Here is a 25,489-nt window from a genome sequence, read left to right on the forward strand (position 1 = left end):
CAAGTGATTTATATTTTGTTTCAACTTAAAAGAATTATCAATACACTAGCTGTTGATTAAGTGATTACATTGCTATATACAAGCACTCTTAAACCCCCGTTACTATATTTGCACATATCTTTAATGCAACTCCTCATCCGTCAGATTAATCTGCATCTGCAACTGAAATGCACAGAGTTTAGTGAGAAATTCTACCCTAAAAAGGTGACCCAATATTCTGTTCAGTGTAGGGTTTCCTGTCAAAACACCAGCATTCGCCTGTGTTATTCACTAACATAGAGCAATTACTATGTCGTAAGATTGGCATTCGTTGCAAATGCCCACAAATTATGTGGATATCCTTCGCTCATTATTCGACTTGGACGGAGCAGCCGCAAGTAGTGAAAAAAAAAAAGTTGCTGCAATTCTTCAACAAGGCAGCTGAGTGATGTCAGGAATAAATCCGTGCCCTCGGATTAATCAGCTGCTGTTCTTCGGCCCAGCCTGCCGGCACTCTCTAAAAATATCGCGCCACAGTTTTCCCCGGCGAGTACATTTTTAGTTAGGGCTCTGTCAAGCGCTGTGGTGATTGAAAGGTGTGGTGATTGTTGCATAATTGGATGTCACGACGTGATGAAATGTGACGACAGTGCGACTGAGAGTCTTCAGAGACACTTGGGTTGAGAAGTGCTAAGTGCCTGCAGGAAATAGAATATTTGGAAAGCCTGGTTGGAGGTCGTGAAGCTCTTCAGTCTATGCAGTTCAGTTTTGGTCCTGTTGCATGCTGTATCACTCTCTCTTGAATACACACATTGAGTGCTATCAACAGCGTTTTTCTTTTTGCTACAAGCTTGAACTCGACATCTGTGTGTATATATCATACAAGTGGTATGAATCAATGGTGACTCGGCCGGTACAGGTTGTGACTTCTTGATGTCATCGCATTTGTGGTCTGACTTGTGAGATAAAAGCAAAAACATTATGAATGAAGAATATATTCCCTGCTATTTCTTTTACAGAATAGGTAGAGCAATTGTAATATATAATACATCGTTTATGATACAAAGGAATAATGGTAATATATATATCATATATATTTATATAATGAGAAGTTGGAAGGAGCAGTTGACGTAGCCATAGATTTCAACAGGTTTAATGGCCACCGAGCTACACTGTATATTAGATAGATAGATAGATACTGTAAAACACGATATTTTTGTGGCATGAAATTTTCGTGAGTTTCCACTAACATTCAGTGCATATAGTGTAGACAAGAACTTTCACATGCATTCTAATTTCGCATATCTTGGCTCTCGCAAAATTAAATTGAACGTGAACATAATTCCTCGTTTTACAGTAGATAGATAGATAGAAAGATAAAGAGGATAGTGTATGAATTCACATCCAACAGCATGCTTCTTCTAAAAAAAAGTCCCTTTGATGAGATAAGGAATTCACCAATTCTTTGACAGCATTTGGATTTCATGTCTGCAAACTAAATTGCCCAGAATTGCCCAGGAAGGCCTGTGACAGCTATCCCCATTTTTTTTTGTAATTCTTTGTGGGGGAGGGGGGAGGGGAAATTAGTTAGGAGGTGAAGGAGGACGAGGAAGAGATAGACTTATCCCTTAAAATAGGGAGACATCTCCAATTGTGGCCGGAGCGCAGACAAGGCCAAGTTAGCCCGTGGCTTCCTCCCCCGGCAAGCCATCTCGGAAGCCGGTAATTATTCTGACATTTGGGCCTCGGACTTGCCCCTCCGGAGGGCGCTAATTTCAGTGGGTGGTAATTAAGCCGAACTCCTCTCAGCTCACCCCTTGGTGGGGTGTTTGGTGAGCCCCCCTTTTGCTCCATATTGTTCTAAGGGGAAACCCTCCCTGACCTCTATATGTCTGGCATATTAAAAATCAAATCATATTTGCCCACTGAAAGATTGTTTATGTCACTATAAATAAATTTCAAATGGAGCTGAATGTCTGTGCTGAGTAGATAATACGCTGAAAAAAAAATATTGAAGGAATATGGAGTGACATAATAGGTCCTTAGTACCTCCACCCTGCCCTTTGAATCCTAGTCGTTTCTGCTCTGTGATTCCTGATGCTACATACGTCCTTATTCCACTGCCTCATCTAATGCTGAATGATACCAACTCTAGAGAGTGTCAAATCATATTATCAATGATTTACATACATATATTCTAGTGTATCCATGCAGTAGGGATTGTGTATGGCCAACCCAGTGTGTGAAGCAACCACCATGGTTGCAGCAGTTCTGCCCCTAAGCAAGGCACAACTGTACAGTGTAGGGCACCTACTTCACCCTCCTTGCCTAGCCCTTTGGTGGGGACTTCAAAGCTGCTGGTTCCATGTTTGCTTGCTTAAGCCCCATGCCTCAAACACATTTAGGATCATGATTCTGCCTCAGAATTTTTTTAGATAAACACACCCTAATTTGTCTTCTTTCTTTCTCTTCTTTCTTCTGTTTCCACAGAGCCAGCAGCGCAACAGACTGGTGACCAATGCTCCAGGACCAAGAATGCCTGAAATGTATGTAGCTATACTACAAAGAAAGAAACAACTTTGCTATTTACCAGTCTGAACCAGTTTAGGATTGTTCCAACATACTTGAACCTACATGTGTATGTATGTGGAGGATGTGGTATTGGTTACCACTGGGAGCAGTGATTTAAAAAAATGTTATGAGTTATCACATTTGATGCATATGTGTCGGTCAGTTGCATCACAACACATCCTATCATCTAAAAATCTTGCAATAAAACCTGAAATACAAGGAGGTATCATTATTTTTCTAAAAAAAACATAACTGTAGACGGTTTACTCTAGAAACAATTAAAAAGTATTGCTCACATTTTGTATATTTAGCGATACTTAACATTGATTAACTGATTATCATTAGAACATTGGTTGTTTCTATCCTAAATCACATTTTAGAACTATTTTGAAGCGCTAAAACTGGGTTTTTGTTTCATCTGCAAATATGGTAGATAATGCCTTTAACCCGTTGAGGACGAGTCCCGAGTATACTCGGGCAAGCGTCTATGGGAAATGTGTGTTGTAGCAAAATCATATACCGTCCTCAACGGGTTAAGATAGTCATTAAACCTTCTCCAGTGGTCTTCTAATGGTTAATTAAGACATGGTGAAGAGTGGAATTTGTGAAGGCCCAACCTTGATCTTAATCCTACCTAATCCCAACCTTCCCACCAATCAGAGCTCCTCTTACAGTGGTACTTGCTGATGGAATAGTTTCATTGCCAGCATTAGCAAGTGGATCTCATGTGATTATCAAAGGACATTGACATATTTAGACGATGAATTTCTGGATGAACTGTTTGCCAGAGATTCAAGACTTTCTTTGTTGAAGCTGTTCAAGTTTTTAGGATGAATTTTATTCAAAGCAGCATAGAAGGGCACACATTTTTACATTCCATAATTATAAGTTCAATCTTGTATCATAATCAATTCCCACAGTATCCACCCCCCCCCAAAAAAAAAAAGAGAGATGCCAAAGAAACAAAAACTAAAACAGTTGTTTATTGAAATACAAAATATCTCGTTGCTTCGAGTCTTGTTTTGCTTTGCAGAAAAAAAAAATACTGTCAGCTTATTCATTGATTAGATATTAATTTGATATCAATTCATATAAGATATAAATTGTGTTCCTCTCATTCAGACAATGTTTTTCCTATTCTTTTTATGTAAAGTATTCTTTATGTGGATCCTGTACTTCACCACATTTATTCATGGTAGATTTTTACTTTAGGCGCAAATTGCTTCAAAGAAACAACAACAACAGCAAAACAACATATATATATACACAGTATACATTGTATATATAATAGCATCTGCTCCTCCCTAGATCACTCTTGTTATATAAAAGATGATTTTATACCTCTTTTCTTTCACTCCCTCCATCTCCACTCCCACAGACCCAAGAACAGGGTGCGTCCTCCCATCAACCGGATCAACATCCCAGTGAGTAGCGAGCCTCCGGCCCCGCCCATTCCCAGCAGAAAGCCGGTGGAACCCATAGAAACAGAAGAGGTTGGTGTCACTAGGCCCGTTGAGATGGAGAGAAAGGTCTCCCCTACGTCTCCTCTTCTCCCTCTATCATCAAATTGGACACAGCATAGCATAATTATGATATGTTAGTGCTTAATATCTTGAAACCTCTGACCATCTTACGTTCATATGACAAATTCAGGTACGGTGTAGATACAGTATCAGGGTATACAGAATATAATGTGTAAAGGGTCAGTACAACACCATACTGATGAGGAGAACTATCAAATCAGATCGCTTTAACTCAGTGAATATTGCTGTATTTCTGACCAATGATACTGATAATCATCATGATAACAATGGTGGTGATGATAATTGTAACAATAATGATAATAATTATAATAATGATAATAATAATAATAATGATAACAGTATAATTGCCACTAATAGGTAGTAGTAGTAGTAGTAGTAGTAGTAGTAGTAGTAGTAGTAGTAGTAGTAGTTGTTGTTGTTGTTGAAGTAGTTGTAGCAGTAGTGCCATCATTACTATTATCATTATTGTCATTGTCATTATCATTAGTATCTTTGTTATTTGTATTCCTCCAAAGAATCACATCATCCTGAATTTACACTTGATAATCATATATTTTTTAAAGTCATTTAGTGGTGCACATTTCTAGCTATTTCTTAAATAGGTGTGTGTGATAGAGTTTTGCATTATTAAAGGACATATGACTCATAATTGACTGTCTGTCTGTATCATTTTTCTCTCTTTCTTTCCTCTGCCATCAGGAATATGCTGTACCAGGTAAGCCAATCCATTACTGCACACATGCCAACTTTTCCCATTTGATAATTAGGAACATTTCTAATTAGTTTTTAAAGAAGAAGCTTTATACTACCTTGGGTTCTTATTTTTGTGCACACCTGCTAAAGTTAAAGATAATAAAAAGTTTCGGTACCTCAAAAGTTTCCTTGAATTTCCTTGTCTTAGTTTGTGTTTCAGGTTAAAGTACCTTTCAAATAACTAACACTGTGAGACTTACTCGCCCCAAAGTGCTCTCATGTCTTAGTAATCATGCAATTAACTGCGACCAGCAGCCCCATACGCATAGCGACCAGCAGTCCCATACGCATAGCGTAATCAGGCTTCGCATTGTAGCATTCAGGATCATGACAGATTTAGTATCGCAGAATAAATGTCAACTTAAAATCCCAAAAATTCTTCAATTTGACGACTTACCAATTAAGGTGAAGTATTGAAAACAGGCTTCGGGCAACGTTTGGTTCTGCCTATAGTCCCTTTCTGTTCGAATTGATGACTGAATGTGACTCGGTCGAGAGGACCTTGGGAGAGCTACGTACACTGAATACAGCCAGTGCATGCGAACACATCACATGCGAATAAATTTCAAATCCATCAACGGATAAGATGTTTGTGTGCGCATGCGCTGGCCGTAGTAGTCAGTGTATGTAGCTCTCCCAAGGTCCTCTCGACCGAGACACATTCAGTCTTCAATTCGAAAAGAAAGGGACTATTGGCAGAACCAAACGTTGTTCGAAGCCTGTTTTCAATACTTCAAATTAATTGGTAAGTCTTCAAATCGAAGAAATTTTTGGATGTTAAGTTGACATTTACCCGCGATACTAATTCTGTCATGACCCTGAATGCTACAATGCGAAGCCCCATTACGCTATGCGTATGAGGCTGCTGGTCGCAGTTAGCTATGCGTACAATGGGCTGCACGCTGCTGGTCGCAGTCAGTGGTTTCGTACAATTTTATCGACGCCGTACGGCGACGGCTCTGGTACGAAACCATTATTGCATGATTACTAAGACATGAGAGCACTTTGGGGCGAGTAATTCTCACAGACAACGTACTTTAACGTGAAACACAAACCAAGACAAGGAAATTCAGGGAAACTTTTGAGGTACCAAAACTTTTTATTATCTTTAATGTATGGGAGAATGGTGAAGATTCTTATTTTTGCATCATTTTCTCCCATTTTTTCCTATTTAAACTGAATTGTAGGGTTGGCAGGTGTGTGATTCAAACAGAAGCACACACACGCACACTCCGCCAAGGTGGTGTGCTTGAAAATTCCTTTCGAATTTATGCAAATTGTTCTCTTCCTATAGCAAGATTATCAATGTTCTCACATGAATATCATATCTTTAATATGCATCATTTTTTCGGCCATCAAACTGTGCAATGATTACATCATAATATGTTGAAGTGATGGTGACTGGGTGATAAAGAGTATTATATGTCAGTATTTCTTGTATTTGTGTCTCCATGCCAACCTTCTTTATTTTCTGATCTTTCACAGTAGAAGATGATGAAGCAGAGAATTACATCGAACCAGACGAAGTAAGTACAGAGCAGAATTGATTCCTGTGATGATGGTGGTGATGATGATGATGATAATGATGATGTTGATGATGATGATGAGATGATGATGGTGATGATGATGATGATGATGATGATGATGATGATGTTGATGATGATGATGATGATGATGTTGATGATGATCATAAATACTAGAAGTGCTGTTGACTTTTACATCCAGACTCTTGTTGGTGAATGGGGTTGCAGTCATGATGAATGCAGGACATTATCAGCATGTAAGAAATAATGTGAATATAAAAGGCACTTTCACTCTTTTCACCAAGCCTGTTTATTCACCAATCCGCCTTGGTAGCATGATCCACTGTGACTGCCATTGAATCAGAATGCACAAAAGATATCGCAACATGTTGCGGCCAGCCTGCGGGATACCACAGTGATGATATACACAAATTGATATCTGGATCAGTGCATAGCATACAGCTATAATTTGATACATGTTGGATGATATCTAAAGCCAACTTTGAGTGACAATGAAAGCATCACTGGGTATTTACACAAGAGGGATTAGGAGGGTGACATGTGCTTATCATTGTGGTAGTACCATACACTTTTCATCAGTATCAACCTGTTGAGGGCGAACTGATTTTGCTACAACACGCATTTCCCACAGACACTTCCCTGAGTATACTCGAAACTGGTCTTCTACTGGTTAAGAAATTGTTGTTTATCCAAATAGTTACTTACATTCTATTTCTTTCTTTCTCTTCCATTCCAGGATGAAAATTATTTGGAGCCAGGAGGTGAGAATCACACTGTATTGAACATATGTGACCGTGCACCTCAAAACGAACATAAAGTCGCACACACTGATTTTGCGTGAGGACTGAAAATAAGTGAAACGGGTCAACCTAGCCGAACTTGACTTTTTCATATTTTCTGGAAGAGCGGGTCTTCTTTTACATTATGCTAAAATTTGGTATCATAAAACGGGCAGGAAAGTGTGTTTTTTAGCAGTTTATCTCGAACATTTTTGGTAGAATTGTGTGATTAGGTGTGTCTTTAGAATCCCTTTTTCATTTCTGACAAACTTTGTCCACACTCTTCACTTTCAGCTCTAATAACTTTTGAAAGGATAGTGCTACTGCTTTGAAAGTTGGCATTAATTATGGATAGAATGTGTTAATGAGGCATGCTTAATTTCCGTTTAATCTAATAATCCCTTCATTGTTGTTACTCTGGTGGTTTACTTCCTGTTTTTTGTCCCATTCATGGCACAGCCAGCACGGTTTGGTAAAGGTTAAGCGCTTGAATACACACTGTACTTCAGAGCCTCTTTTCTCAGTTCACACTTTTCCTGAGTTTGTGCTTTCTTTCCAGTATTTAGATAGGTTACGAGAGTCCATTTGATTTGAGTTATGCATCATTTTAAAGCTTAAAGTCTGCTCTTTCAGAATATGGTCTTAACTAAAAATGCATGTAAGGCGACTTTTTGTTTGTTTTGAGGTGCAGGGTCACATATACAGACAGATGGACACACACTCACACACACAAAATCATGTAGGATTTCATAAAGCAAACAAGTCAAAATATCCAAAAGATGGGATATCTTATTTCAAAGAATAAATCCTCACCAGCCCATGCCAGAATGAGATTGTTTGAAATTCATCAGGCATAGTTATTTAATTTGCGTTACCAGAAGAGTAGTAATAATAAAGAGTATAAGTATACTCCAAGCACTGTGAGATAAATTTGTCTTTTTGTCAGTTTTCTAGGCTGATTTAGCTGAAAAAAATAACAAATTCGATCAATAATTTGACACTTTGATATTTCAACTGCATCCTCTCCAAATTTTATAGAGTGAGATTGTCTATGAATTTTGATATTTTTCATTTTTTATGGAGCTTGTTAGCACAATTTTTCTATGGGCCCGATGTATTTTTATGCCTCATTCCTGCATGCTTAAGTGTACCCACTCTTCAAATCTAATTTTCTCAAAGCTGTGTTCACTTCGTGGCTAGTTTCTTTCTGTTTCTGTGATAAGTTTTTGGAAATAAATGGGACAAATTATTGACAAGCTCAGAGTCTTGGGAATCTTGTAATTTCAGAATAGAAGATTTGGTGCTTAGCAATTTCATCAGGCTTTCTTTTGTTGACTTACAGTGTATACATGTTACTACATTGTAGTTCATTGAGTGCAATGAAATGGATAGACGTCTATATATTGATATTGGAATGTTGGCTTTGTATATTGGGCAAAATCTTTTTCACTATTATTGTGGGATAGATTTGTTTTATTATACTGGAAGCATTCTTTAAAGGAGCAACATGTTAAGATATTGATTTAAAGGGTGGGGGTAAGTAAAACTTAGATTTAAACAGGATCTCTGAATGTTTGTCTTGACTTGCAGTACAATCGCCACCACCACAGAAACCAAGCATTCAGAGAAGGGAACTCCCCTGTGTACCTGCTATGAGCATAGGGGCAAAACTCCCACCACGTCCATCAAAGCCCGGATCCCTTTCCCCCACCCAGGGAAATGCACCGCCCATTCCCCAGCGCCCCTCCCCGGCAGTCAACCGCTGGAACGCCCCGGAATCAAAAACGTCCAACTCGAATCTCCTGCCCGGCATGCCCAACGGAGACAGGCCACGATCACCACCAAACCCAAGGATACCGGAACTGCCCAAGTCGACGCAAATGAGCGACAGTGACAAGGAAAACGGCAACTTCTCTTCGGGACCTCCCGTGTCAAGCCGAGTGAACAATCTGTTGAACAAATTTGAGGGCACTGACAATAACAACTCAGACAGGCCATTTGCAAAAACTCCATGGCAAAAGCCAGAGAGGTCAAACAATTCAAGCAGTAATTTAATACAGAGAGTAACACCTCCTACTAGCAGCCCAAGGAGGACGGGCATGCCAGCGTCTACGATATCCACCACCTCTGCCTCGTCCATCGGTAGCACCAGTTCGAGCGGCAGCGAGGGCGCGCCACCACCGCCGAGGAAATTCGGAAAGCCCGGCGTCGAAGCAACCTGGTCGGACATGCCACCCCTACCAACGCTACCAACGCAACCTCCCCTCCCATCTCCCATCCCCACCCAGCCCCCTCTACCTGCTCAACCCAACCGACCTACACGTAAGTTTTGTACTCTTAAATCTCCCAGGTAATATCGGTCAATTTGTTTGGTTTTAATTGGTCAATTTGTTTGTTTTGATCCGTCAAGTCCCAATTCTTTGGTTTTGTGCTGTGTGTGGAACTTTCATTTGAGTCCTATTTAGATCATATTACCATTATTCAGTTTGGTTGCAGAATTGAGCAAGATCCTCAAAATGGCTTCTTCTATAAACTTATCCTAAAATATGCACCACTTTTTCAAGATTTATGTTAATGTTTTTGTCCATAACTGGAAAATTTTCTTCATATTTTCCTAATTTTGTACAAATTTCCTGAACATAGCCAATTCCATCTAATGATTCAAAGGGATGGCATAATTAATATCTAGAGTTGCCAATTTGATTGCGACAGGATAGTTTTTGATAATTTTGTTGATAATTAACATTTTTTCAGCAGCAAAATTACCCAGGAACTTAACAGGTTATATGACATTGAAAGTTATACTTTGTTCAGTTTGGAATGTGTTTTTAGAGCTGTGTGAGTGCGATGAAATAAAGTTACAGGTAAATTGGTTATTCGAGTGTAACTGAGTGGCTGAATCTGTGAGATATCTTAGATTGGCAGTAATGAGTAGAGAAATTATGCAGCTGTTCCAATAGTGAACATCGAAGTGTCGTTTTTGTTTTTGTTTTTTTTTTTTTAAGTGTGTGGTCACACCAATATTATATATATATTTTCCCGGCTTTTTTTTCTAGGGAGAACATTTTTATTCTTTGATCTTGGTAGGGGAAGAAAACTAATTTGACTAAGTGAGCCTTGTCAGTTTGTTTGAATTTAGAGAAGACTTTATTATCTTTGTTATATTTTTCCGTCTGCAGTTATTGGTAATATTTCTTCCTGGAGTTGTGATATACGTACCGTGTACAATTGTGCTGGAGATTAGTGGAACCAGTGATAAATGCGAAGCTTATTGCAGTGAAGTAAATTTGTCGTCCTTTGCAGTGCGTAAATTCACATTGTGGTAGTCATTGTGATTTGCAGTCTTTAATATTCTTCTTTGATGCAGGTGCTATTGTTGAACACAATACAGTATTATACTGTATGCTCCATCAGAAGAGCGCGGGCACAGGCTGTAACATGATTTCAAAATCATTATGTATTCACATATGTGACTGTGCACCTCATAACAAACAAAAAGTCGCCAGACATGAATTTTTAGTTAAGACCATATTCTGAAAGAGCAGACTTTAAGCTTTAAAATGATGTATAACTCAAATAAAATGGACTCTCCTAACCTATCTAAATATTGGATATAAAGCACATACTCAGGAAAAGTGTGAACTGAGAAAAGAGGCTCTGAAGTACAGTGTCTATTCAAGAGCTTAATCTTTACCAAACCATGCCGGCTGTGCGATGAATGGGACAAAAAACAGGAAGTAAACCACCAGAGTAACGACAATGAAGAGATTATCAGATTACACTAAAATTAAGCATGCCTCATTAACACATTCTGTCCATAATCAATGCCAACTTTCAAAGCAGTAGCGTTACCCTTTCAAAAGTTATTAGAGTTGAAAGTGAAGAGTGTGGACAAGATTTTTCAGAAATGAAAAAGGGATTCTAAAGACACACATAATCACACTATTCTACCAAAATGTTCGAGATAAACTGCTAAAAAAACACACTTTCCTACCCGTTTTATGATATCAAATTTTAGCATAATGTAAAGGAAGACCCGCTCTTTCAGAAAATATGAAAAAGTCAAGTTCGGCTAGGTTGACCCATTTCACTTATTTTCAGTCCTCACGCAAAATCAGTGTGTGCGACTTTATGTTCGTTTTGAGGTGCACGGTCACATATAGTCATATGTGACCCTGCATCATAAAACCAACAAAAAGTCACCAGGCATGGATTTTTTTTTTGAGAGCAGATTCTGAAAGAGCAGACTATCAGCTTTAAAATGATGTATAACTCAATTTGAAAGGACTCTCCTAACCTACCCCAATATTGGAACGAAAGCACATGCTCGGGAGAAGTGTGAACTGAGAAAATAGGATCTGAAGTACAGGGTCTATACAAGCGATTAATCTTTACCAAGCCGTGCCAGCTGTGCAATGAATGGAACAAAAAACAGGATGTTAAAGACCAGAGCAAAAACAATGAAGGAATTATCAAAATTAAGCTGAAATTGAGCTTGCTATATTAACTCACGCTGTCCATGATTAATATTAAATTTCAAAGTAGTAGCATTATCCTTTCTGAAGTTATCAGAGTTGAAAGTGAGGAGTATGTACGGGATTTTAAAGAAATGAAAAGGGGGCTCTATATTGAAATCACACCTAGTCACACTATTCTACAAAACGTGTTCCGAGAAAAACAGCTGAAAACACAATTTCCTGTTCGCTTTATGATCCCAATCTTTAGCAGAATGTAGAAGAAGACTTGCTCTTTCAGAAAATATGAAAAACTCAAGATTGGCTAGGTTGACCCAGTTCACCTATTTTCAGTCCTCACATAAAATCAGTGCGTGCGACTTTTTGTTGGTACTGTGATGCATGGTCACATTTTATAGTCATATATATGTAATTCTTGTCAATACAATTCTGGCAAAGCATTTGTTTTACGGCTCATTCCGCTCATATATTTCCCTGCCACAGCTCCTGCACCAGGTCTGGAACCAAACAAATCCTCCCTGATGAAGATTGCCGGAAAAAACATTCCACCTGTGCCTAGAGCAGTCACCCCACCTCCTCCCAGTGAGCCGAGCCGACCATTACCTCCTGTGAATCCTGGGGTGAGGGCGCTTCAACCTTTTTCTGGTGTCACTGTTTTTTTATTATGTCTCAATCATTTTTTTCTCTATAGCGAATGCTACATTTTGTTTATGACCCATTTAACAATATTGTATTTAGAAAAGATCAAATGTTTACATTTTTGCTTTGTGTTTACACTTCCATGACAATCGAGGGTCGCGTATCACAATACCAACCAAATGCTGCCCCGGCGGGTAAAAAGTTTCTGCAAAACTGTAGTGTAGGTCATATTCTGATGGATGAGATTCCAAGTTTTAAAATGATTTGCAGCTATTCAAAATGAGATGTTCCTTACCAGGAGAAGTAAATGGCAGAAGATCGAACTTTCAGTGACCCCTACTTTGGAGAAATGGGGCCCTGTTATTCAAACTAAGGGCCAGTGAACGCACCCTGACTCACTCTTAATTGTATACACACAAAAGGAGGTTTATAAAATCTTCTTGATTGCTTCTGTTATGAGATTATCAGGGTATTTAAAAACTTGGAAGAATCATCAGGAGGATATTTTTAATGATGTTTTCAAATCATCTTCTTATTTGAGATTGAATCTATACATTGTGGAATTGCGTTCACTTTGCACAGAAAGTAAGCCATTGTTTGATTATTCTGTTAATATTTTGTTCAGTGAAAAAAAAATGTTGTTGCAAAATTGAAATTGAATTGAATCAAATGGAATATCTTTTCTCAGCCTGACGATGGCATAGAAGGATATCCCTGGTACCACGCGGACATCGATCGGGTGGAGTCGGAAAGAATTCTGACAAATTGCAGGAGAGTGAGTATTATGCAGCTGCACTCTCGGATGTTAATTCCAATAGGAGAATGTGTCTTCCATTGAAAGATACATGCTTTTCACTGCTTGGTTAGTTTCAGAATAAATGGCTGTATGAATGAATAGAGACCAAACACACTTTTCTTTCTGTAGTCTGTTTTCATTTAAGACGTATTAATTGCACAAATGATTAACTAACATTCACTTGTATGTATATGAAACAGGCAAATGAAAATTTCAATGCAAACGTCATCCATTTGAAAACAAATTTGCATAAATCACAATAAAAGAATAATTTCTAGAGAATGAAATCATTAGTCAAACTCAAGACACTTTAAGATTCACACACACACATATGTAACTACAATGTATATCTGCTCGGAGTCTAAGGAGACATTGGTTCACAACAGTAGTCATTAAGGAAACTCTGTGAAAGACGTTTTAACAAACAAACAGAAAGAAATGTTAACCCATTGAGGACGGTTTGATTTTGCTACAACACACATTTCCCATGGATGCTTGCTCGAGTATACTTGGGACTCGTCCTCAACAGGTTAAAACAGCATCTTTCATGGAGTTTCCTTAATTAGTACTGTTATAAATATATGTTTATTCAGATGGTACATGTATGTGTAGATTTTTTCTGGCCTTGTGTGCATAGTTTGTGACCCCCTGGAGTGCTAACACGTTGATTCCTAAGAAAAGCTTTATCTTTGGAATAAACTTGATATGATCTATTTTCTACCACAATGTAATGATTTCTCTGTCTTCCCCTCCCCCCCCCCCCCATTTCTATCTCTTCCACTTCCCATACCTCGATCAAGAATGGGGCGTTTGTTGTGAGACCGGGCAAAGACAGGCAAAACAAGCCGTTTTCGCTCTCGCTGTGGTACAACGGTCGGGTGAGGAATCTCCAAATCAGGCACAGGATGGATAGGAAGTACGCCCTCGGGAGTCAGAAGGATCACGAAATTGTGAGACCCCAGGAAACAAACACACGTTAGGCCCAAATTCACAAAGGTGGTACAATTGAAACCATGGTTTATAAACCATGGTTCATGCAAATTTCTTCTGCATAAATACGATTGACATATTGCGTACGCCAACAGGCGTCCAGTAGCAAACACACATTGATATTGATACGCGCATGTCAAAGGTATGCCTATTTCACGCTTATTTTAGACTATGGTCTGAATATGTACTGCGGCTTAAGTGAAAACCACCTTTGTGAATTCGGGCTGTAATGTCCATTGCAATGCATGCATTTAAAGTAGCTTTAACATATTTATATTATCTGTAGTTCCGTAGACCGTTACCCATTCAATGTTTAATCCCACACTATGTACAAGATAGAAAGATATTTGATACATGAGTTGAATCAAAGTAAATATCATCCTTTCTGAACCAGAAGGGTATTATCACAATTTTGCGGGGTATTGAATTGTTGTAACATTGTTATATTGTAGAGCTTGATCTCCTCTACAGTGTGGTATCGACATTCGCATCCTTTGCAAATTGTTTGCGTGCTCTGTGAAAACAGGCCATTAGGTGGAAGAGTAGTAGTTTCTAAGTCATCAACCAAAAACACATATTAATTTCAATGGTAGTTTTGTGCATAAAACAGTGGGACAGTAGTGAGCTGGTATAACATCACCACCTCAGCTTATTTGCATAATTATGTGGCTGCAACCAGTATCACAATTTTTCTGACAACATGTGCACTTACAGGCTTTGTGGTGACAATTTTGTGTAGTATGAAAAGTACACATTCCTTCCACTTGCTACTGACATGTTGAGGGTAATATTGTTCCACCTGCCTTTATATATGAAAGAAGTTAATAGCCAAGTGCTTTTCATAATGGTAGTAAAATGAAACTGTGTTGAATTTTCTTCATATTTCATTTATATCAATGTTCATATTTGACATCACAAATTTTTGCCGTCTTCTTCTCTAGCGACGGTGTTACCAAAACTTAAAAAATTCATAACTTTTGCATGGATTTTCTGATTTTCATCAAACTTTGCAATATCTTCTATCAATATTTTTTGCATCCACTCAATTCTCATGTATATTTGGGGAAACATCCCCTGTAAGTTTTAAAAGAAAACCACAGGGAAACCATGAGGAATCCATTAGGGGTTCATTCACATTGTTGTTGTTCTCATGTATTTCCCATAATTCCATTCTCTCCCGTTTGTATGCAGGCATTTGACACACCTGTTCAGCTCATTCAGCACCACATGACCAACCCACTCATCTTGGCACAGGACCAAGGAAGAACAATGTTGACAATCCCGGCGCCCAGGTTCTGACAACCGATCACCTGCCTTCCGACGGACTCTCAGATCTATTTTTCCTTTTTGTCGCCTACTCCGAACCCTCAGGCAACTCTGTTTTAATAAGTGTACCGCTCGTGGAAGATATCCATACTGTGTATTGACAGTGGGGGAGGGCTGGTCCCCTGTAGGGATTGCTGTGTGTGGGACTAGTCCTGCTAGCAGCACAGGAGTTGAGCCTGTATTGGTGATGAAAACTTGGAGTCCTTGTCCAGTGGATCAAAGCGAGTTTGTGACAGCAATATCGCCTTGCACAATAGCTTCCAGATTTCTGACAGGATTACAAAAGGGAAACGTTGCTACTGCAGAGGTGAAGATGAATAATGGACAATGAAGCTTTGCAGAAAACATTTGTTTATTGCGCTGTGTTTTGAACATTGTAACCATTTCATCTATAACCTCATTGTCCCTTTCATTTGCTGTGAAATTACTGTGGCTACAGCACTGATTACGATCACACCAAGCTAGCCCAGACAAAGTAACATGTATGCGTCCATGTTTCCTTGTTGCAGTAACTCGTTTGTTCTCATTTTCATTTGAACTGTAAGGCGTGTTGTGAGTAGTGCACTGGCAACAAAAGAAATGAGAGTAGAAGATCTAGCTCTTCATGGTTTAACTATCAATTATTTTCCTTGGCTGTTCTGTAACAAGGCACTGGAAAAGTAAAGCATAGCCCCATGATGACTGCTTTCCAATATGTACTTGTAGCCTAAAAACCACAATGTTTACTCTTGATTTACTCATTTGAGGTATATCCATTATCATGTCATAATTTTTCCATTTGTGTGGTGACAAATGAAAATGTATACCCACTAAGACAGCATAAATTCATATTTACCAATATGAAATTTCCTATGTCTGTCAGAGATGGTTCCTTTTTGCTGCAGTAATTTGATGGCAGTAGGTAATTTGATGATGAAATAAGCCAGATGTGTGGAGGCTGGTCTAAAATGAGTGTCATTCTTAATGAGCTAAAAGATGTCGCAGCTCAAGATGTACTGTGATATTTATTGCACCTTGCCTTGTGACCAGCAGGTATCTGTTTTTAAAGATACAAGGAGTGGTTACATGGTGTAGATGTATCAATAGCGCTAAAGAAATCATGAGCTGATTCAAAGTGATACGGCAGCTAATCTAACATTGTTTGCTTTTCAGATCAGAGATCAAATACTCATCACATACATTTAGCTTACTAGTAGATTTTTGTCAATGATTTTAGTTTCCTTCAACAACCGAGTTTTAACAAATGCATAGAATGTTATCGCTAGTCTATTTATGATATATATTATTTTATCACATTGCGACAAGTGACTCTTTTCAAATACAATCCTATTTTGTTCCTCTCTGACAGAAAAGGCGCAGAATCATTTTATTATCTAGATTTGATGTGACATTTTTTGAGCAAGAGCACAGACCTGTAGCTCAAATGTTAGTATCCACAGTCTTTTTTCTGATGTGAGTTGAATTTCACTGCTGAAACTTCCTTTTCTTTCTCAATTTTTGTGTGTAAGAATTGCAAATACATGGGGCTCAAGCAGCAGACATTAATTGTTGGTGGTGAGTGCTCATTGACTTCTCATAACTAGTATCACTCCGTTGATGGTTAATAGGGACTAAAATAGGCCATTACATCATCACACTACCTACTGTGTACCTACGTCATTGATCAGCAAGATACCCTCACCAGTATCAATAAAGTTAAAGGTAATGATAAGCATGTCTAAATGTTGACATAGACACCCAATTGATACCCAGGAGACTTAATAAGTCGCTTATCACAGAACCAATGTCAACATGTCCAGATAGTCACAGTAAAGACCTTTTACACTGCGTCATGTCAAACCTCATGAAATTTTGTTCGAGAGTTTTCCTTTTTGGACAGTCATGAAAGTACATGTACAATACTATGAGTGAAAACCTACACAATGTTTTACAAGTTTTTCATTCCCAGCAAGTATAAACCATGCGTGAATCTTATCCATCAGTGAGTTCGTTCACACGACATCCAAAAATTCCTGCCAATTTTTTAATCTGCATTACAAGGTGTGCATTATCCACTGGTCAGTTTACATGTCCCGCTAACAAGTTCCCTGTATGAACGTAACATTCCCAGAATAGGCAGAATAATGCATCTTGGGCAAGTGCAGTGAATTCCCGATCATCAGCGAAATTCTGAGAGCAAACGCAATTGCAGCTTGTACATCGAATTTGACCAAAAGAGTTATTCAAGTGGCATGCTTATCTTTGGCAATATTAGCAAGTGAGAATGGCCCTTGCGTTAATACGTGCAAGTGGTGTAGTTTGGGAATGTACCAACAGTGCTGCGCTGGACACAGCGATAGGGCCTATATGTCCTCATGGTTCAGATTTAGGAATGAAAACTCACAAGTTCATGGAATTATTTCATTTTTTCCATAAAGATAATGCCCACGTTTTCTGTGGATCTTCATTTGATTTCTTTGAAGTTTCACCCTCACATTATTTGTTATGACCCTACTTATCAGCTCTAAAGAGCAGATGTAGTATAATATTGATATTTGGTCATTTGCAATTGAGTCATGTCATATTTTGTGCTTTCAAAGATTGCATAATCAATTTTTTAATATATATTTTGAAAAGTGATTGTGTAAATTTCATCTGTATGATATGGAATCAGATATTAAGACTACTGAAAAAAACAAACAAACATTTATCCGCGGTTTCCGTTATCTCTTGAAAACAAGAGAATGATGCTCTGAAAACTCGACCAGACATAGGGCTCAAGGAATGCCTTCATTCTTCTTGCTTTATAAGTGAAGAATCAGGTGTGAAGTCTCTTTAAGAATATCATTTGTCATTTGTGAATATACTTTTATCAACCTAGACACTCAGCAGTACTCCAAACTGTTATCTGTTGATATGCCGAGAGAGCACACATTACATAGATGATTCAATAGAGGCAAAGTCCTTGTGATACGGTAGGAAAAAAAAAAAAGGTTCTTATGATCTCCCAAATTGATTGATTGCCTTTTTAAGGATACTAACTTCTTATACAAATAAAGTTCAATACTGGCTTGTATTGCTTTCTCTTTATCTTAATACTTTGTGGCATGAACATTAATGTGAAATAGGAGGAAAAAGATTTGCTTTTCAGGAGGGGATATTTGCTTTTGTTCATATAATTTCTATGTGCCTTATGTATTCTCCTTACTCTTGCAAGCATGACCTTCCAATAAGTTGGAGTTTTGTCTGTTTGGTTTTTGCCAAATAACTGCTGCCTTCTCTTGATAAGAGGAATAAGTATAATTCACATAGATACATTTGTACCTTGGATGAATAGTCATGTAGATCTGTCCAAATGCTGTCATTTCAAACACTGTTTCTGGTTCCTGCTAGTTTTCCATAGTGAATGTTAGTTGGTGAGCATATCATCATTTCTAAGTTACTGGATCATCTCTTTGTCTGTCTGTCTGTCTGTCTGTTTGTCTGTTTGTCTGTCTCAGTCTCATTTTTGTTTTCCCTCTTCTTTTGTTCTATTGTTTTTTGGTTGTTGGTTTTAGAGGGGACTCCTTGTGTTTGGGTTTTTCTCTTTTTTGTTATGATGGTAAAGTAGGTATTATCCATGATTCAGTACCAGAATGGTGTTAGTATTAGTGATCACATACTGAAGTTCTCTACCAGAATCAGCACTAATAACTACATTGAGGATGTTTATTTTCCTATCTATTCAACGAGGAAAACTATTTTTCTAAAAATTCTGGGGCTGTGCCCAGTGTGAGAGACTTCAAATTATACAATGTATATTTGTGCCTTTTAAAAGTGTATATTTTTCTTGCATGAAAGTAAAAATGCAATAAATGTAAAATTATTGGTCTGTACATGATCATACACCCAAAGCTTGGTTTGCAAGCATTTATGCATGTGCCTTATTTTAGCAAAATGAATGCCTTGTATCTACAGATACGTACTGGTATGCACTGCATACTCTTTTAGACAGCAGTGTGTTCTCTCAGAACATGTTCTTGCAGATATACCTAGAAACACATCAGGTAGCTCCAAATCCCTTGAACATTGCAGTCTAATGTTAATTGGTCCGTGTTCTGGCACATACATCATGTGATAAGTCGTGCGTAAGCCCATAAATCTGTTTCCATTGCAAACTAGCTATGAAATATTTGCCAAAGCTGTACAGTGCTGTTGAAGTAAGGCTAATTATTGTGAGTCGAATAAAAGATTGGTCGGCCGTAGGTAGGTTCCAGCATTATTTGTGTTCTGATTCACAGGCCACAAATTACCACAATGTTCTGATATCTGATTTCATGCTATTTAATGCTTATTTTATGATCCATACTTTTGAGTTTTGACATATCCAATAGAGTTTGTACCTACTGGCAGGGGTGATGATAGGAAATTAATGTGATTGTGAACTTTTTACTAACCAATGATTTCAGATTTGTAAAGTGAGTGAAATTGTGAATGATATTGTCTTACTGATGTGATAGTGGAAAGACTTGTCAAAGCAGCCACAATGTATTGTGTGGCTGTGGGATAATGCAGCTCATGATGTTATACCATATGCTGCTAAGCTGCAAAATGCTTGAAGAAGCCCATAAAAAAGTACAAGGATAGTTGTTCAAATCCCATGTAATATAAAATCATATATGTATAGTATGGGGCAAAATAGCATTTTGCCATGCCATACGAGTAGACCCTATGTTATGTTGGCAGTCATTTTTAAAAGAGCAGCTGTACGCTAATGCTTTCAAGTAATAACTTCTTGGCTGTTTTATAATTGCTTTCAGACCAAATGATGAGAATATATACTGAATTGCTGCTGTGAAGCATTTGTGCAGCATTGACTTGCAAATAGTTATGAAGGCACTGACTGACATTTAATTCTGCTTACATATTTATGCATTATCACAATGATTATGTTTATAAAGTGGCATGTAGCTTCTTTTTTGGCCAATGATACCAGTAGAAAAGTTGATTTGTTTCATGATATTGCTTTCCACGGACATGTGTGTAGAGTTTTGTGAAGAGCAAAGTCAAATCAGGGTACATTCACGCTGCACTGTATGTCAGATACAAAGAGGCGCTTTGAATATGGAGCACTTTTTATATCCTCTTCATCAACAGCCCCTTTAAGTGTTTAGACATCATGAAAAGAAGGCAAAGTATCAAGAGGTACTGCAACTTTGTGACTTTAATTAACTTGTGCTGTTTAGAGAATGAAAAGGATACTCTTTATTGTTTTTAATGTGTCTCTTAAAGGTGTTGCCTGACGTCTGAAACTTCCATGTTGTAACTATTTTCTAAAGCAGTTTGTCTTTGGAGAAGCATTGAGTTTGTCATTAACCATTTCATTTCAAACTGGTTGTAAGAGTTAAGAAATTGATCATGCTGAACATGATGAAGAAAATGATTCAGGAAAGTTTAGATGTTCACCAAATTTTGAAATTTGATAATGGCTGTTACACTGTCTTCCAGTCCATGACAATTTTGCCTCTAGGCAGCTCAAAATCCTTTCCACTTTGAGGCTGCAATTGTTGAATTTCGTTTCATTTTGTTTTGTTTTTCTTTCAATGCAACGAGGAACTTTGTTTCTATGTCTTATTAACACTACGTATATCCTTATGGACTTTCTCTTTTACTTCAAAACTTTACAGTCTTAATCAGTGAAGGTCTTTTTTATTATTTTGATTCAACTCTTTCATAATATTTGATCTATTTCAGCAATATGCCTCTCATGTACGAAGGAACATGAATAGCGATGGAAATAGCACAGTCTGCTTTTTCACATTTTTACTTTATAAATTATTGTGTCCCAAAATACCCTTTTGACTTGTAGGTGACCTTTCATTCAGCAAAAGCAATTTTCGTAACTTATCTCTCAAAAGAAAATATGTAGTAAAATGATACAAATCCAGATGTTCACTTTCGAATTTCAGTTTCCAAGCCTTGCAATGAGTGATGAATTCCATGTATGAATGTGAATTCTAATTTTGAATGTGAATTCCACTTGTGAATGTAAATTCCACGTATGGATGTGAATTCTACTTGTGAATTTGAATTCCACATGTGAATGTAAATTCCATGTGTGAATGTGAATTCCATGTGTGAATGTAAATTCCATGTGTGAATATAAATTCCAGGTATGAATGTGAATTCTCCGTGTGAATGAGAATTCCACATGTGAATGTGAATTTCTTGTGTAAATGTGAATTCCATGTGTGAATGTGAGTTCTATTTGTGAAGGTGAATTCCACTTTTGAATGTGAATTCCATGTGTGAATGTAAATTCCACTTGTGAATGTAAATTCTGGTATGAATGTGAATTCTCCGTGTGAATGTGAATTCCACATGTGAATGTGAATTCCACGTATAAATGTGAATTCCATGTGTGAATGTAAATTCCACTTGTGAATGTGAATTCCATGTGTGAATGTGAATTCCACTTCTGAATGTGAATTCCATGTGTGAATGTGAATTCTGCATGTGACTGTGCATTCAACTCATGAACGTGAACTCCACTTCTGTGTAGCAGTGTCTTTCTCCTTCACAAGTTCACCAGGTCCAGTCAGCTCTTCTGTTAAGATGCAATCAAAAAATGATTGCAATAAGGTATCCTTGCCTGACATAGGATTTGCTCTTTGATGTGTGATTTTCTGTGATGGATATCAGGTATTTTGTTTTATCTTGTTAGGAAAATTTTGTGAAATTTTCCTGATGATTCTTGGCTGATTTGATATGATTTGCTGAAACGGTAGCACTTTTTGTTTATCGGTCTTTTGTTGTTTGTATGGCATTGTGCTTGTGCATGAATATGAATTGTGATTCCTCTTTAAACTACATGTATCTGTGACCACTTGAACACTTCCGTAATCAAATCAAATGCAATGCATGTTCAGTTATTTTTTTGTTTTAACAGCTGACACAATGACTATTTAAAAGTGGAATGTACTACAAGTTCATTTCAATGGACCAAATTGGTGCGTCTAAATGACTTTCAAAGCTGTCATTATTTTCATTCAATCTTTGTGATATGTGGAACATCAAATAAGCATTCTGCGGTATTTTGCTGAATAGAGAATTATCACCTGTACATTTTTGAACCTGCCAAGTATCTTGATTGCTAAGGTAATGTGCATAATTGATTAAGATTTATGACCATAAATTACTTCTTGCCTTGAAATCAAACTAGTGCATTTGATGACATTGAATTGAGGGTGGTGTGCCCACCGGTATAGATATTCCTTTACCAAATGTTCATGTTCATAAATGTAAGTGTTGGTTTGTTGTCATGGCAACATTCTGTCTTATTCACTTACTTTGTCGTTTGGTTTGTTAGCTTTTTCTGGGAAATGGGAGAGTATTTTACTTCTCTTCTGGGTAACATTACAAACACTCTACTTAGAATCGATAGAATGGTGCAGTATCGGTATGTTTCATTACAATACGTTTGATACTAGAACTTCTTTTGATATATTTTGTGTTATCATGAGTGATATATTTGTATCTTTTAATTAGATTTTAAGAATGAGTTTTATAGAAAAGTGATTGGAGTACTAATAGTTTTTCCTGATGCCATGTAGGCATGAGGGAAGATTTTACTGTACAGTTTAGATCACATTAGACCTGGTTTGAATGACACCGTGTTCATAATTTTTGAAATACTGTGTATAGGGCTGAACCTCCGGATGATCAAGAAGTGTACATGGGAATTACACGTATGTAGGTTAACCTTTTGCATGCTCTGAGTGGCAACTGACATGGAAAACCCCATAGTGTTGCACACATTCCCCAAATTCCTAGCACAGGAAGGGTTAATTGAAGTGCCTGGTGTATATTGTTATATTCACTGTTTTGGGGTAGGTCAATTTGGACTTGGGATCATTTTTTGACGATGTAAACGCATCACCATACATAAGCATTGTGTTATATTGCTATGTTGAAGCTAAAATTTGTCTTGTGAATGAAAGAGTTGCTCATGTTATGTGTGAGAGAAATGAAATTTAAGGCAAGTTCTGTTTTTGTTTTTGTTATACGAAGTGCAAAATGAGACAAAATGTATGTGCAACTTCAATTATGTTTTAATTCAATTGTAAAAAAGGTATAATACATTATTTAAGAACTTTGGGTATAAAGATTAACTTTGCAGTAGGCTAAATACAACTCAAAACACTGTATCCGGTGATGAGAATTTTACAGGACTGAGAGTTGATGGAAAAAGTTGGAATCTGTATCGTTGGATTTTGTCTGTGGATTGACAAAAGCACTGCAATACTTGTTACTTATGTGTCAAATTTGTTACCAAATGATACTGCGATCTTGCAATGGGCAGTTAATCGTTTGCATTTTGTCCCCCTTTAAATTCTCATCTGCCCTTTGGATAAATCCATGATAAGGTGTGGTGCAGGTCTATTATCAACAAAGATATTTGATTTATTCTTGACTGACAATACGACAAGGTGATTAACAAATCTTGCAAAAGTTTGCAATGAACATCATACCGTTTTGTCATAAGCCACAATGTCTATCAGAAATCCTAGCACCCCTTGAATAGACTAAGCGATGGATATAGTTTGTAAGATGTTTGTGTAATTTGCGCTATCATTTTGAGTAGTCGTCCTTTCTCTCAATTTGATTACATTATAAATTGGATATGTCGATATGCGTGCTTAGGTTTCTTTAATTTTAAATATATATGTGGGATTATTTTTTTTTTTTGGTCAAAATTTTGTTGTGATGTCATGCAAGAAAGCCCTAATATACAGCATTTTGTATGTTTTCAAACTACGTGAAGAAAAAAAAATATTTTGATATAGCAGCACTGGATTTGCTAGTGGTACATGCAGTTTTGTATAGATCGAAAGCCATTTGTAATTATGCGAATATCAACATATTTTTTCTGTAGTGCCTCTATAGAGTATATTTACGTACCCCCTTTCCCCACATGGTATCCACATTGGTCAATATGTATGATGAATTGAAAGAAATGTCTGTAAATCTTTTGAAATGGATTGTAATTATTCAATGCTCTGAGGGAACTATAAAATATAACTGTACTCAGAATCGAGCTTTTTGTTTGTTTGTTTGTTTGTTGTGTTCTTTGTGTTACTGTAGCTTATCAATGTCCTTTGAATAAGTGGGATACTTTTTCGCTTTTTAAATTCCAGATGATCGTGAAATTATTATGCTACGTTATTACATGCAATATATGCTCACGGGGTGAAATTATTCCACCGTCACCCAGATATTCCAGCCAAGCAGCCCTGTTGGAAAGAACAGTGTGTGTCACAGTGTGTTCACAACGTGTCCACATAATCGGCTGTGTGAAAATACTCAAATTTTACAGTGTGTAGATGATTTCACACTGTGGCGTGGTTTTTACAGAGTGTTCACATAATGACACTCTGTTTCACACTCATTTAATGATACACAATAATGTGTTCACACTGTGTTGAAACGCTCTAATTTAACGATGTGAAGAGATTTCACACTGTGTTCACAAAGTGTTCACACCGTGGTACACTATGTTCTTTTCAGTAGGGAAAAGTCTGTGGATTTTTCAACATGTTAGCGCGTTGCAGTCGCAGACTGTTTTTTAAGCCGAGCAGAATGAGTTAAAGTGATCTTCTGTGGGAGAAAACAAAGAACTGAAATATTGAAACAACGATTTTATAATATTCAAAATTTCGACGTTTTAAGAACCTCCGGTCGGGTTACAGTTTCAATTTTTTATTCTCAACCGCGACGCATGGCAAGTTTCTTTTAGGGTTGCCTGTATACCTCTTATATCGCATCGTATAGCCACGGGGCTAATTCGTCACGCATATAATGGCAATGGATTCACAATGCAACGATAATAATTTCGGATAAGATTTCATACATGCCAACAGTATTACAATTACGTGTATATGAAATCACAGTCAAATGCTATACTATATGAATTGCCATATTATCATTCAATCGTGCACACTGATGAATGATCGGAGCAATCACAAGCAAAATGATAGAAGAATGGAACGACATTACTCCAGAAGGGGAAAAATATGCTGAAACCGTGTGCAGCTCCTTCTGAGACGTCAAAGTGTCATCATCATCAGTGCTAGAA

General features: G+C 37.5%; 1 protein-coding gene across 1 annotated transcript in view; it reads left to right on the forward strand.

Annotated features, from left to right (window-relative positions):
- Window positions 1-15,369, forward strand: part of LOC139739914 (uncharacterized) — a 189,102-nt gene extending 173,733 nt beyond the window's left edge. Inside the window, exons 14-23 of the mRNA XM_071650514.1 lie at window positions 2,470-2,525; window positions 3,929-4,043; window positions 4,794-4,809; window positions 6,333-6,373; window positions 7,128-7,152; window positions 8,761-9,492; window positions 12,129-12,265; window positions 12,973-13,059; window positions 13,881-14,030; window positions 15,262-15,369. Of these exons, the coding sequence (XP_071506615.1) occupies window positions 2,470-2,525; window positions 3,929-4,043; window positions 4,794-4,809; window positions 6,333-6,373; window positions 7,128-7,152; window positions 8,761-9,492; window positions 12,129-12,265; window positions 12,973-13,059; window positions 13,881-14,030; window positions 15,262-15,369 (1,467 nt within the window). The remainder of the gene's footprint in view (window positions 1-2,469; window positions 2,526-3,928; window positions 4,044-4,793; window positions 4,810-6,332; window positions 6,374-7,127; window positions 7,153-8,760; window positions 9,493-12,128; window positions 12,266-12,972; window positions 13,060-13,880; window positions 14,031-15,261) is intronic.
- Window positions 15,370-25,489: the final 10,120 nt, after the last annotated feature.

This window comes from Diadema antillarum, unplaced genomic scaffold, assembly GCF_040938485.1.
Source record: "Diadema antillarum isolate AM-2024a unplaced genomic scaffold, OU_Dant_1.0 seq00000821_RagTag, whole genome shotgun sequence".
NCBI classification, from domain to species: domain Eukaryota; kingdom Metazoa; phylum Echinodermata; class Echinoidea; order Diadematoida; family Diadematidae; genus Diadema; species Diadema antillarum.